This window comes from Syngnathus acus, chromosome 10 (assembly GCF_901709675.1).
Source record: "Syngnathus acus chromosome 10, fSynAcu1.2, whole genome shotgun sequence".
Taxonomy (NCBI): Eukaryota; Metazoa; Chordata; class Actinopteri; order Syngnathiformes; family Syngnathidae; genus Syngnathus; species Syngnathus acus.
The window spans coordinates 2,079,825-2,093,876 of NC_051095.1; the positions used below are offsets into that span (position 1 = coordinate 2,079,825).

Below are 14,052 nucleotides of genomic sequence, written 5' to 3' on the forward strand. Positions count from 1 at the left end.
GAGGCCAGCGGCGGGGAAAGCGCTGCGTCACGCTCCCGGCCTGACTCTACACCTTTGCCCCTCCTCGTGCCCCTTTCGTCCAACGAGAGCCACAACTTTTTACGGGAGAACAACGTCGCCGCACAAACGCGGACGCTGTACGGATATGCACGCTGGCCAGACACACGCTCTCGTTCTATGTCACGCACACACACACAGTAAACAGACTTTATTGAGACGCGAGTGCTTGTCTAAACATAGACGAGCCCTATTGAGAGCGAGAGCGACTGAGGCGAACAATACGATGGAAAGTAGCCGGCCATTCCTCATAGACGGTGTGCCCGCAATCCAATTATCAGAGGCACGGCATTAACATTCCAGCAGTCTGGCAGGTGACGGCTGTGTCTTTTCAGGCCCGCCACCCTTGCGCTGCCAGCATGGGAGCACACGCTCGCTACTTGAACAATGCAGGCGGGCTCATACGCATGCGGCCCCCGGCTGCCCGCCCCCCCCAACCCCAACCCTCTCCCAGACCCTCAAAGTATTGAGACGTACAGAAGACGGGCAGAAGGGGAGGGAGGATGGCGGCATCAGTCAATGGGGCATTCTTCTGCACTCGCTCGCTCTCAGGGTGAGAATATGTTGATCGCAGATAAAATTGCTTTGATTGCCAGAATAAGGGGAAAGCGTTGGTTTTGTTTCGGGCCCCCTCGTGCTCTCAAACAGGGCCAGCTTTGTACGGCCCCGGGGCTGCGTTTGCCGCGTACGAGACGGCGTCGAAGGGGGAAAGTTCAACCGCCGAAGACAAACAATGTTGCTCTTCCCGACCGACGGTTAGCATAAACACACGCGCGCAATTCATTAACGTCGACCGCTCTGGCGCTCGTGTGAAGGTTTGCGAGCACCGTGACATCGATGCTAATTCCCTTTAGCCACTCCATGCCGTTTCAAGTTATGTGTTAGCATTAAGCTAGTTTTTTTACATCACGCTACGCCAGCAACAAATTGTCGCTGTGTCTTAAAGCGACAGTTGTTTGAAGGTTACATCAATGCTAATTTTCATTAGCCAGTCTATGGCATTTTACATGATATGCTAACCTTAAGCTAGTTTGTTCCTCTGACATGGGTGCTGTTTCTTAAAGCGACAGTTTGAAGGTTAATCATCACTGCGACATCAATGCTAATTTTTATGAGTAAGTCTATGGCGTTTTACATGATATGTTAGCATTAAGCTAATTTGTTCCTCTCTGCATGACAGTTGGCACGGGAAGGCACGATGCACGGGAGTAAGCGAGGCAGCGCACGTGACAACCAAGGCCCGCTCTGTGCCCTTGTGAGGTCCTCTATATACTGCAGCGTATGCATACATCTGGCCCCTACGCTGCTCCCTTCCATCTAATCAGTCGGCTGGCTGCGTCGAATACATTAAGAAAAGTGCATCTGCCTGCAACCGATCAATAGCTTCACCGTTGACTTCATCCATTTTAATGTCCGCAGTATAGTGGATGAGGACAAACCGAATCATAACAAAAGGGCTTCATCTTCTTTGCATAACGCATTTGTGTTGGGTTTTTTTTTCCTCTCAGATTGTTTTGGCATTTTTCTCTAAATGTTCATCAAGTAATGCCTCAGCCTCGTCTGCCATCAACACTTCGGCGTACCGTTTTTTTTTTTTTTTTCCCGCACGTGAGCTCAGCGGAAGCATTTGGACTAGTTGGCAACGACGGACGGAAAGTGTGGACGTGATTCAAAGCGACTGATCGCAAAAGGCTCACAAAAGTATCTTTGAAAGCCACGTCCAGGGTAAGACGAGAATTGTGGTGTAAAAAGCGGGGGCCCTTGGAACACTTTCTGGACCGAAAAAGTTTTCGGCTAAAGATCCGTCGCACATCTGAATTGAGCGAGGGAGAGTCTCCCGGGGCGGCGTTGGCTCGGCAAACAGGACCAGAGCCTGGCTGCGCCGTGGATTAGGGCCCCACATTGGTCCATTGTTAATTGGGCGCCATGTGTGAAAGCTACACAGGGATTAGTTTGTACAGCTGCTGCCATTTGTCATAACCGCCCTTAACAAGACACACATGGCAAGCTCCATTTACAGCCAGAGGTTCCGAGGGAAAACGTCCAGCCGGGATGCACGCGGCCGCCGCCACCTGAGGGAGCGCAAGCGGGCGGCGGGAGCTCCTCGCCTTGTTGGTGGACGCCTCTTGTGACCGCAAGCGCTTTTAGGAAAAGAAAAAAAAAAACGATTCTATATATAAATAACAGTGGAATGAGCGAGTAGCGTAACACAGCTAGGCTATTTGCTGATAAATGCCCCAAGTGGCAAATGATGAAAGAAATCGGCGTCAAGGAAGTCCGTTATGTAAAGGCTGGCACGGAGCAGCGTGTTTCTTTTGCAGAAATTGTTGGGTGCAGGGCCGCTCGCGCACATGTCAGAAGCCTAATTACAAAGCCGACCGGGTAAATGCGGAACGCGCTTTTTATTGCGCTCACACTTTCACATTTGCGGCCTGGCAAGAAACAGATGCCGAGGAGTCCGTTTTTAGGAACGTGACGCCGACGCGTGTGCGAGATCACTTGCGTGGCTTCGAAAACCTGCTCGGGTTTCCAATATGCAAAAAGCAGCCCGCCCTTACTACATTTGTGATTCTGTTCCATTCGGGCGTTGTGGAGTTGTCGCGGTGACGGGCCACACTGTAGGGCCGGCGCACAAAAGACGAGACAACCATCACTCTGGGCCAATGATCGACCCTGTCTGCACTGAAAGGACTTTGATGGGACAAAGCAGGGAGGGTGGTGATGGGGGGGGGGGGGCACAGAGAAGTCAGGGTCTCCTGGGCAACCACTCTGCCTGTCTGTCCCTGCCTAAAGTTCCCCCACCTACTCAACTTACCCCTTGCCATTTTTCTTCCCTTCATTGGTTGCCCAAAAGGCTTTTGCAAGGACTCCTCGAGGGTGTTTTTCTAACAGCGCCCTTCCACTTTCAAGCGCTACGTTCCCGCGGCGGAAATTCCGGCGAGTCAAACTCAGTCGGGTAGAGCGAGTCCCATGTCGAGTCGTGCTGGAGTTTCCGTGTCAGTACTTCTAGCTCAGAACAGAACGCGAGAACTTCTGCCGGCCCCGCTTGGGGGCAAACGTCACCCCGCCTCGGCAGAGATGACGGCGAGGGGGTGCAGGGAGAGCCTTTGTACGCAGGACAGTGAGGTACAGTCTAATGCCTGGGTTAGGGGTGAATGTGGCCATTTGTCTTCATTTGGGCGGGCCGGCAGACACGGGGGGGGGGCTCCAGTCAAGTGGCCTCGGGGGGATTTCAAATGCATTCGAGGTCCTCCCCGAAAGCCTGGGAAAGTGCGGGCTAGCTGAGATCTTAACCGTGGACTCCTGACACAATCTGCAAAAGCGGCGAGCGGCTGAAGCGGACGAGAAAAGCCTTTTCAGCACAATGTCAGAAGCCACGTACGGCGTTTGTGCACGCGCAAATCAAACACACAGTTGTCGAGGAAAAGAAGGACTTTTTCCAGGGAGAGGGAAAAGAAAAAAGAAAAAAAGAGCACCCACATTTCTCGGCGCCCTCTGCTCGAGTTGCCTCGTTTCCATGGAGGTTTATGTACACAGCAGAGAAGAGCGAGAGAAAGGGCCCATTTAAGCCTGGAGGTATTTGCCGGAGCAAAACCCCGCCGCTAATAACACAAGCCGCACAGAGAGCCGCGCCGCAACCGGGGATGGCGTTTGACAAAAGAGCACAAGATCACAAGCATCCGCCAATGAAAGGCGGCCGAGGAGAGCGCATGCAAGAAAGAAAACCAAAATAGCTCCTGGGTTAAGAGCAAAAGAGATTGGCAAGACATCGAGTGGGAAGCGGAAATCAATAAGGCAAGCGCCCGAGCTGGGAAGGCCTTCTAAGTGGATTACATTGAGGGAACGTGTTCGATAGGTTACGGCTCCGAGACCGAGGTGGCCGCACACCGCAGGCTCCCTTGCATACTAATAAGGAAGTCGAGCGAGTGCAGGGTTGCGCGGTTCACTCGCAAAAGCTTTTCTCTACGCCTCGAGTCCCCCCCCGACCCGGAGCTTCCGACTTTAATGTCTCGTTCGGTGCGTTCCCAACGCTGGCAGCATCCGTTTCGGCAAAAGGAACACCAAAGGCTGCTAGCTCGGCAGGCTGCTAGCTCGGCGGGCCGCTAGCTTGGCGTGCACCGAAATTGGGACGCGCGGGTTTTGGGGTTGCGGTTTCCACCATCGCGGGGGTCAACTTCAATCATGCGCCACTTTTTTTCTTGTGTGTGCTCAATTAACCTTCACAAAACACCACGCCGTATCTCTTTGCAAGGGTCACGGCCCCCGGGGGCCAAAGGTTAAGCCCGGGTCTCGTTAGAAGGCGCTAGATGTGTTGTGTGCGCAAGCGATCCGTCCATTTCCGCGAAGAACGAGGGAGGTCGTGATGTTTTACGGCAGCGTCCGCCTGACTTTTTTGCTGACACATTTTTTTTTTTTAACGGTGTCCATATTGCAATTTTAAATTTTCTTTTTTTTTTTTTTTTTTTTAAACAGTTGCAGGTGCATCTGGAACGTATCCTCTGTGATAGGCTGGAGTTCACGCTCAGAGAATTGTGTTAGCAATTATTGTGTGTGTGTGTGTGTGTGTGTGTGTGTGTGTGTGTGTGTGTGTGTGTGTGTGTGTGTGTGTGTGTGAGAGAGAAGCCTGCATTGAAACTGCCAGTTGGCACAATGAATGGCACGCAACACATCATGGCAACCCCCCCCCCATCCCCTCCCTCTCCCCAGTGCGCCATGCACGGGGTCCACCCGTGTAGCCTCTTCTCTGAAAGAATAAAGCTGGCACACGGTGCCCTGGACGAAGGTGGCATATTGGCGTTTTCGCACAAGACGCCGACGAATGCCACAACGAGGAGTGGGAAAAAAAAAAAAAACATTGCGGACAGCGAGCCACGAATCAAAGACATGCTCGGGGCGACAAAGAAGCTCGGATGGCAACCTCCAACGGCCCGCCGCTTTGGTAGGCAGCCCGCCCGCCTCCTTGGCACGGCGCGAAAGAAAATGGTGCCGCAGCGCACGCTAACAAACAACATAAAGATGGAGCGAGCGCCACGTGTTTCCACCAACAATTGTGTTCAGGTCAGGTCAGCAAACAACATCTGGGGGGGCTCAACATTCTCCACATCAGCATATTCCCCAAATTCCACACGCACTTTTTTCAAATAAAACCACCACATTGACATGTGATTCCATCATCTGGAAAATTCCCAGTCCAATTTCTAGCTTCGATATGCACATTCTGCAAAATTTGTTCACATGGTTCAGGTTCTATCGCCGGTTGGCAAATTGTCCTCCAATTGACAAATCAAAAACGCTGCGGTCATTTTAGTTGGTGAGCAAAAAAGAGAGCTTTGCCTATTCAAGGGGGACCAGTTGGCCATGCGGCAGATGCAAAGCGCAAAATGAGAAAGCGCCGCCAAGGGCTGGCTGGCATCGGCCCACAAAAGACACAAAGGAAGCTCCGATGCCAACTCGGTGCCAGTGGCAACCGTTCTTGCGGGCGCGCTCTGCCTTCTGCTTTGCCCGCTACGAGTCAAAACACAAAATGGCGCCGGACGGGGCTTTGGCCACGATGACAAAGCCTCGCAAGCGTTTTTTTTTGTTGTTGTTTGTTTTTTAACCATGCTGTCCTAAAAGCCTCAAGCATTGTCGGAATAGAACGGGCCATCAGGAAAAAAAAAAAAAAAAAAAAGCGGGCAAAGGTGCAAAAAGACAATGTAGCGTGTGACACTTTCAGGAAATATCAAATATGGATTTGATCAATGATGGCAACCTCCAAAAAGAATTCATCTCAATATTCTCACTACCAAGTGTTGAGGGCATCTCTTCAAATCACATTTGCCGCCTCATTCACTTGCTCCAATCAAAAAGGCCAATCTGGTCAAAAATTCAATTCAGTAAATGAGAAATAATTAATATGCAGATATTTCTATTTGGTAACGGCGAAAGTTGTCACGGTTGGATCTGGTCCTTTTCAGACGATCGGCATTGGGTGAAGGAGATCAACTTTGTCATTTTCTGTTGCTCATCAATCGAGCACCCCAGAAAAAAGGGACTACACCTTCACTCATGTCGACTTTTTGGGGAAACCATAGGTGTCAAACTCAAAGCCCGGGGGCTAGATACGGCCCGCCACTTCATTTTACGAAGCCCGCCAGGACAAATAGTGCATCCACTTCATGTGTCAATACTAAAATTACAAATTGTCTTCACTTTTGAAAAATAGAGAAATTGCTAGCAGTTTTTAATTACCATTCATCTTTTTCAAATAATTCAACAATTTTCACAAAACTACCTTTTCTTGACAGTCATGATGGAAACGATGGCAACAAAGCGGCCCGCGACAAAAGTGAGTTTGACGCTTTTGCTCTAAATGAAGCCCCCCCCCCCGACAAACACCACGAGACCCAAAGGGGTAAGGCGAGTTCCTACCTTGATCCTGGACATAGTAGGCGAGGAACAAGTCCAGCTCCTTGACGGAGACGGTGATGTGGTGCGGCTGGACGCAAAGTGCTGGGTTGGTGCAATGCGGCGACTTGACCAGGCGCTCGCCATCCGTACTTTCCAGGGGGATGCCTTTGAAGAGGATGACCATGACCAGGTCCAGGCGCCAGACTTTGTCGGCTTGCCGCAAGCAGTCGATGCGGCGGATCTTGCCCTTCTGGTCCGGGTTGGAGAGCACGCAGCACGGGTGCTTCTTGCCCGTCACGCTCAGCACAAAGTCCTCGCGGTACTCCTGCCGGATGTCCTTGCGTAGCTTGGCCAGCAGCCGCGAGGCCCACTTCTGCTTGACCTCGGCCTTCTCGCCGAGGAGCTCGTCCTTGACGGCACGTTCCTCGTCCTTGGACATCCGCTTCTCGTGCTTCTTGAAGTACTTGCGCTTCCTGGCCTGCAGGTTGAACCACGTGTAGGCGATGGCGCGGACGTGCGGCAGGAGGGCCTCGATGAAGGGATGGAACTCATCCTGCGCGGGAGGGAGGGGATACCCGAGACGTCAGTTCAAGGACACGAGATAAAAATTTTCTATAATGAAGCTTTGAAACATGAAAATGAAAACCAGAGCCTCAACTTGCATCACGATGCACGCATTTTTTTTTTTTTCCCCTTCTGGGAATGGCAAAAATACAAACATACATTCACAGCCATAAATATAAAATGTTGTGTCCCAAATAAATTGAACAATTTCAAAGTTCCACCTTAAAAGAAAACAAGTCGTTCAACTTCAGAGACTCGGCCGCCCACTCTGCTTTTTGTCTCATGTCCACAAAAGGCGACCTTGGCAAAATATTTGGAAGCACATACCTCGGGTCAAAGTTTCCGGCGTGTCAATAAATTGACATATAAACGGGGCTGCTCTCTTGTCGTACGCAAAACAATTTGAAAATGTTTTGGAGAAATCTATCATTGAAAATGCTGCAAAAAAACGACGAGGCCACCATCTCCCTTTTTATGTCATTATGTACTGTAAAATAATAATAATAGTAATCATAATAATCCAAATGCTAATCCAAGTGCATGAACGTGCCAGTCGTTGAATGTTTGTCTCACACAGCAACCGCCGATTTATTCGGAAGATTTTGTTCTTTTGTTTTTTAAAAATCACAAATTCCACAATTATTTTTAACTGCACTTGTGTTAAAATGAAAAAAGACTTGTTTTATTTGAACAAAGTTTGCTAAATAAGCCATTTGTACTTGCTTGCCAAAATGCAAAGTGACTTTTATCTTTTCCCCTTTTTCCCTATTTAAACAAAACACTAGTGTTAAATTGCAATTTTTCCTACATCATTTGATTTTTTTTTTTTTTTTAAATGACAAATCCAAATCCTGTAACGACAAATTGCTGGAGCGGTGGGAGGGGAGGGGGTGGGGGCACCGTACTTCAGCCGGGGCCATAAAAAGCACAATCCTCTTAAGCACAACTTAAACCACATCTCAGTCAATCACTGACTTAATGCCAAGTAAAATATAAACAGTCAAAGTCAGTCTCGTTGGACCTTATCGGGAGCCTCATCTCCTCGGTGAAAGTGGCTTTATCTCCACACATGAGGAGGGAGGGGGCGTCCGTCAATAAAAATATACATTTAGAAACACTTGGCACCTTATTGGCGGACCGCTTTTTTTTTTTATACACTTTGACAGAGAACCAGAAGACATTTGTGACTGATTTTTTCTTTTTTCTTTTAAGTCAATACGTACCTGAGTAAGACAAATTGGAGAATACATGACGAGTCGGCTGCACAGCAAAGTGAGCGGGGAGAAGAAGGGGGGGAAAAAAGAGTTGCTGGTGACTTTTATCGCGCCATTCCCGCACCGCGAGCCGTACTCATCCGCAGCAAGCCAGAAGAAACCCTCGGAGAAAATCCATCAACTTTGCCTCTGTTTTCGCAGTCCGAAAGATTGTCGGAACGGGGTGAAAAAAGCAACAAATGCAGCAGACGTCAAAGTGGAGCTGCAGCGTGTGTTGGTTTTGTGTTTTTTTTTCACGCGCGTGTGTGTGTGTGCGCGCGTGATGTTGCGCCCTGAGCTCGCACTGCTTCATATGTGGCGCACCTTCGTTCCTGCGTGCGCGATTCCAGCAAATCAGACCAACTTTTTTTTTTTTTGAACCCACGTAATTACATGCTCACACCCCTCCTTCTCGACCCTCCCACCCACTGCCTCCTCCTCCTCCTCCTCCTCCTTTCCTTCCAACCATCCACAGAGCACATTGTCTGCAGGGGGAAAAAGCGATTCTTGTACTTTGGACCGGGGGGGGGGGGGGGGGGGGGGGGAAGTGAGTTAACGAACAACGCAGATTTCACCCATTCAAATGTGCTTTCACTTTGCAAACATAATAACACCACTGACAATTAAAGTAGTAATATGGAATGTCACGTACCATTGCACTGTACTGCATTAGGTAAACAGAAGCTTGAAAGTCAAAGATACACTCGCATTTGTCAACTTTAAGGGGGGGGGGCGTGAAAAAAGTGGGAAGGAAATACGTCGGGAGCACCTCGCGTCCCCTTCCCCCCTTTTATGCTCCTCTTCCTTCCTCTTCCAAGGATTCTTTTTTGTTCAGTGAAGTTGATCCAAAAGGGGAGGCCGGCTTGGCTTGTCGTCCCCGCCTTCACTTTCACTGTGTGGCCAGCCTGGCCGCCAGCCCCGCAGCGCTGAGCCAAAATAACTCGAATGTAGTCCGCAGTTTCCGCTTGCTAAGCGCTGTCAATGTAAAATGTTGCCAGAGCCTCGATCGTGAACTGGCCCACACACGAAAACGCACCGTTTTGCTCATTGTAAAGTGGATTTTAACCCACGTTTGAAGGCGTTTTACACCGTGCTCAATATAAAATGTCACAACATTAAACACTACTTTTGTACCTTATTTTGAAAATAACCTTCCCGAACTGGTTGATCCTACCTTTCATAACGCGGAAATGTTTTCCCAAGAGGTTTGGCATTCCGGCACACGATTGGCTGGCCTTCGCCCACTGAAGGCCACCTACTTCCGGTCGTGTGACGTGCCGATATTGTAGCCAAGAAAACGTGGATATGGCGCCCTCGAGCGGCCATAGTCATAACTGCCAGTTGTCGCTTCAGTCATGGTACCAAAGCAACACGTTAAGTATTTTTAGACAACACTCGTTCGTGCTTTTTAGGGTCACTGGTTAGCCGAGTTTGAGTGAAAGATATCATACACCCGCTCACCAGACAAACAATCACAGGGCACATCTTGGCAGATAACCAGGGAGAACAAAACCTTACAACTGAGTCAGACTTGCTAACCACGAGTCCACGCACAACATATAATCAAAATAAACATGCAGTACTGCAGTGATGAGTCACATTAACATGTTGGAGAGAGGCTACACATTTAAAATACAAGGAAGGACCATGGTCTCAGTCGTTAGTGCAGTTCTAGAGGCGCAATTTGTCAACTAATTGCCTCACACTTTCTGGGGAAGATTTCACAAGATCCCTCACTTCCGAGCAGCTCATATATATATATATATATATATATATATATACATACGCACACCCACACACTCATTGTGGGCAAATGATCCAGGTGAGGTAAAATAATCCCAATTGAAGGGTTTAAACTACTTGAAGGCAGCCTAGCAAACCGATGAGCAGAACGGCAAATGCCCCAGAATTCCGCAAGCAAAGCAGCTCAGAAGTTGGCTGCAGCCGAATACCTAAGGAGGGTGAGGCTTATCCTGAATAGTCAGCTGAACGGCAAGAATAAGATGTGGGCCACTAACACCTTATGCCTTCGGATACCCTGCCGGCATAATTCCTTGGCCACTGGCAGAGAGATGCAAGCCACTGATAGCAAGACGAGAAAGCTTCTTACAATGCATGGAGGGTTTCACTCCAAAACCAGCATCTTGAGATTTTACACAAAGCGGAAAGAGGGGGTCGTGGACTAGTGACACCATGACACCCACCAGGAGGTAACATCAAGATGATGGCCTTTTTAGCCCAGTAAGGAGAAGGTAAAGGCCTGTACGCGGCGACAGCACAGTGTGACTATTTTCTGACTAATTACGTATTTCTTTTGTGTGGCAGGTCGTTGTTGTCCACTTGAGCGACCGTTACGAGAGATTAATCGCTTCTTCCCACGGGCGCCGCAGAGGAGCGAGTCCTATGGCAAATTAAACGTTGATGCGGCCTCATTCAGGCTGATTTTATTTTGACATAAATCAGGATGTGCGGCCACAGGAGTTTTTATTGATGTTATCTTGACCTAGAGCTAACAACGCATTATTGAGAGTTCAACTTGTCGGTGGGGTCATTCTGGGTGATGGAGTACAAAACTCTTTGTTGTGTGTGAAGGCACATCAGTTAAGGTCACGGCCGTGCACGTTACGCATGCCTCACCAGACTTGTCCCAGGACAATGGAAGCGCCACTTGGGACGCGAAAGCGACTGAAAACATCCTGGACGGTCAAGTCCGATGGTCATTTATTGCCTTGCTATTTGGACAAAAATGCTTTAAGAAGTGCAAATCCACATTTTTTTTGAATGGCAACGTCGCTCTTTTTGTAGAGAACACACAAGCAAACAAAGCACAACAAGTTATATCCACCGTGTTCCAAATTTGAGCGAAATACTGCTGTCATCGCCCCGGACGACTCGGGGGAAATGAACCAAAAAACGCCCTCGCTTCAGAATTTGGAACACAGTGCAAAAAGCAAGCCTGGGCATTGACAAACGACAATATCTCCTTCTTTGACTTCTTTCATGACCATCTTCAGTGGCAACCTGCAACGTTTAAAAATTAGAAAAAGAGGGAAAATGAACCAACATAAAAAAGGGAGGAAAAAAAAGTGTGTCGAGTTATAGTTAAAAAAATAGATTTTGAAAGAAAAAAAAAAAATCCAAGATATTTGTGTACAATACAGATCCAGTGTTATGCAAAAACAAACTGTCACAAGCATCACATAAAATACATACATTAAAAAAACAAGTTCAAACCCAATTAATCAGTAATGTAAACACCCGACCTGGTATGACATTTTGGAAGAAATACATGATTAAAAAAAACAAAATTCAAGTGTGTGCTTCTTCAAGAGTACCAGTGCATACTATTGCCTACGATAACCCACTGCAAAAAATAAAACGCTAGTTTTGCGCAAATATTTTGGTATATCATGTATAGAATGTATGTACACCCTTCAAAATGCTGGTTGGTTAAAAACAACCCCATTTGGCTTAAAGATTGGAACCATTGGAAAAGTTGGGTTAAATTCCCGGGTCTGTCCAATTGTCAATCGAGCAGTCTGTGTGCGCGTGCGTGTAATAACCAAATCAACCTGAGAGGGTTTGCGATCATTCAGAACCACGACTTGAGCTACACGTGGGCTTCAAAGAGGCCGCCGGCTTGGAGCGCCCGCCGGCTTCGAAGCGGCACGAACCACAGCGCCTTCCAGTGGGTTCCGCACACGTCGGCCAGGGCCCACTTCCACGATCTCCTCAGGCCGTGACTGCGGAGGCAAAACAAACCCAAAACAAAGCAAGTCAGGGGAAAAACGGAAAAGCAATCGACGGCAGATCGGAAGAACATCCCGCGGCCTTACATTTCACTGGAGAACCGAGTCATCTTCTCGATGGTGGTGGTATCCTGTCACAGAGAGTCAGGTATGAAACGGTACAAGTTCTGCACCGCGCTCAAGCGCTTACCGAAAGGATGCCGACGATCTGCGAATAAAATAAGGCCGACATGCCGCAGAACATGACCACGCCCGTGAGCGCCGAAGCCCGCAACAGGGCCAGCTCGTGCCGCGTAGTGAACTTCCCCTGGGCGGCAAAAAAATACACAGTCAAGCGGTGTCGTTGGGCAATGTCAGCAAATGGAGTACCTGGTCAAGGTGCGTGAGAGGTTGGAAGTAATAGTACTGGCAGAAGTCCAGCACCAGAGTCAAAGCACTGAGGACTTGTGTGTAGAAGCAGAGCTGCAGGAAGAGCCAGTGGTTGTCTTCCCCCACGCAATTATTGATCCTGGAAAAACAAAGCCCTTTACCATTCCCGCACTGTCAAATAAATTAAGAAGTAAACAAAGCATTATCCGCTGACAAAAAAAAAAGTGAATCACAATAGAACAACTATCGCCTTATGAACACAAATATTAGTACTATTGTTTGTAGTTCCACAAGGTTCAATCTTGGGGCTCCTGTCGTTTTCATTGTATTTGTCGCCTCTACTATGAAGGAACGTCAACACAGCCAGGCTTTCGTTGCTTACTCTGGCTCGACAAAGCCTGACCAGAGCTACCGTAAATGGCACCACGACGGCGGTTTGATAAAAACGTCCAAAGAGCGGGCTACGCTTGCGGCTCGTTACCAGGGACAATGGTGGTCCATCCTGCGCACGCAGTGGCCACAACGACTGCAGTGATGGGTCCTTTTGGGCCTCATTAGGTTGCACTTGTTGCACAGTTCCCAGTGCTCTCGCTCTGAAACACAGGTGGCAAATTGGGAGTCCAACTTCAACACACATATGCGGTTTACATACCAGAGTGAGGTATATGGGGGTTTGGAGGAAGATGACCAGGATCCGCCGTGGACGCCCTGAACAGGGCTAAAAAGCACAGTGCTGACGCAGCATAATAACCTGAAGAAAATACCCCATCTTTTTTCTCATTACATATCAAAATAGCAAGAATGAGTGAGCGTTTCCCTTTGTGGGATTGTGTAGTCCTTACAAATGACGAGAGCCCAGGAAATGTGGCCTTCTCTGTAGTGTGGCAGCAGAATCAGCTTGGGAACAAAAATGGAGTTGTAGAGCCAGATCCCAAAGACGGCGCCGACGCATAGCCAGCCCGCGGGGTCGACCACAAAGTGCAGTCCGAGTTTCATGGCTGCTGCTGCACCTCCAGGGAGACAAGGATGAGGTCTAGCAAAAGAGGAGGCGATCAATGACACCATGCACTAACTACACTTAAATGAAGATACTCAAGATTAGTGTCAATGGAAAATGTGGGATTTGTGTTGGTTGACACTATCAAGAATCCCGTTTTTTTTTTTTTTTTTTCCTTTTCCTTTTATTTTATTACAGGTTTTAAATAGTAGTAAATATGCTTGGAAATTCGATTTCAAATAAATACGTTCATGTTACAGGTATTGTAGTAAATGTTTAGATTTTTCTTTTTTAATAAACAGGTTTACACTTAATAAAATCGGTTTTGTGATTTCATTTCAAACACTGCAGATACGACACGAGCTTCACTTGAGAGTGAAAATATAAACATCACACAGTATAGAACGAGTGCCATTTTTCTTAAACATATTTTTTGATAGACACTAGCTAGCACATATTATCTCGTAACAACCCCATTGGATTCAGAAAAAAATCTATATATCTATTTTCTTCGACGGTGCCCGCTTAGTAACAGATATTCCAACGTCATTTATAAATATTAAAACGTACGTTTTTCCTTATCGTCCGACCCGGCGCAGGTGGATTCGTCAATACTTCCGCGTTCAAGTCTCCATGGGCGGGGCAGGAAGTGTCGGTACAAAATAAAAGCATT

The 14,052-nt window shown here is 48.2% G+C and overlaps 3 protein-coding genes and 1 long non-coding RNA gene across 11 annotated transcripts in view; 1 reads left to right on the forward strand and 3 right to left on the reverse strand.

Moving 5' to 3' along the window:
* LOC119128131 (nuclear factor 1 B-type-like) overlaps nucleotides 1-8,686 on the reverse strand; it is a 40,738-nt gene extending 32,052 nt beyond the window's left edge. For 4 of the 8 annotated variants that reach the window (XM_037260315.1, XM_037260321.1, XM_037260314.1 and 1 more), the window contains exons 1-2: nucleotides 8,235-8,683; nucleotides 6,469-7,000 (exon numbers count right to left, since the gene is read on the reverse strand). In XM_037260315.1, coding sequence (XP_037116210.1) covers nucleotides 6,469-7,000; nucleotides 8,235-8,261 — 559 coding nt within the window. In that variant the 5' untranslated portion in view covers nucleotides 8,262-8,683. Of the gene's footprint in view, nucleotides 1-6,468; nucleotides 7,001-8,234 lie in introns of all 8 variants that reach the window. The other 4 variants (XM_037260320.1, XM_037260313.1, XM_037260319.1 and 1 more) reach the window with 4 other exon arrangements.
* Nucleotides 1-14,052, reverse strand: part of LOC119129646 (C-type mannose receptor 2-like) — a 902,042-nt gene that overhangs the window by 190,952 nt on the left and 697,038 nt on the right. The gene's annotated exons all lie outside the window — the stretch shown is intronic.
* On the forward strand, nucleotides 10,390-11,203 carry LOC119128283. The gene is made up of 2 exons (XR_005098967.1): nucleotides 10,390-10,516; nucleotides 10,590-11,203. It is a non-coding gene; the product is annotated as an uncharacterized LOC119128283 (long non-coding RNA).
* Nucleotides 11,511-14,034, reverse strand: zdhhc21 (zinc finger DHHC-type palmitoyltransferase 21). Its single transcript, XM_037260454.1, has 8 exons — nucleotides 13,950-14,034; nucleotides 13,225-13,415; nucleotides 13,035-13,133; nucleotides 12,864-12,975; nucleotides 12,383-12,521; nucleotides 12,204-12,320; nucleotides 12,101-12,144; nucleotides 11,511-12,007 (listed from the first exon to the last, which is right to left on the reverse strand). The coding sequence occupies exons 2-8, from the start codon at nucleotides 13,376-13,378 to the stop codon at nucleotides 11,875-11,877; spliced, it is 798 nt and encodes a 265-aa protein (XP_037116349.1). The 5' UTR covers nucleotides 13,379-13,415; nucleotides 13,950-14,034; the 3' UTR covers nucleotides 11,511-11,874.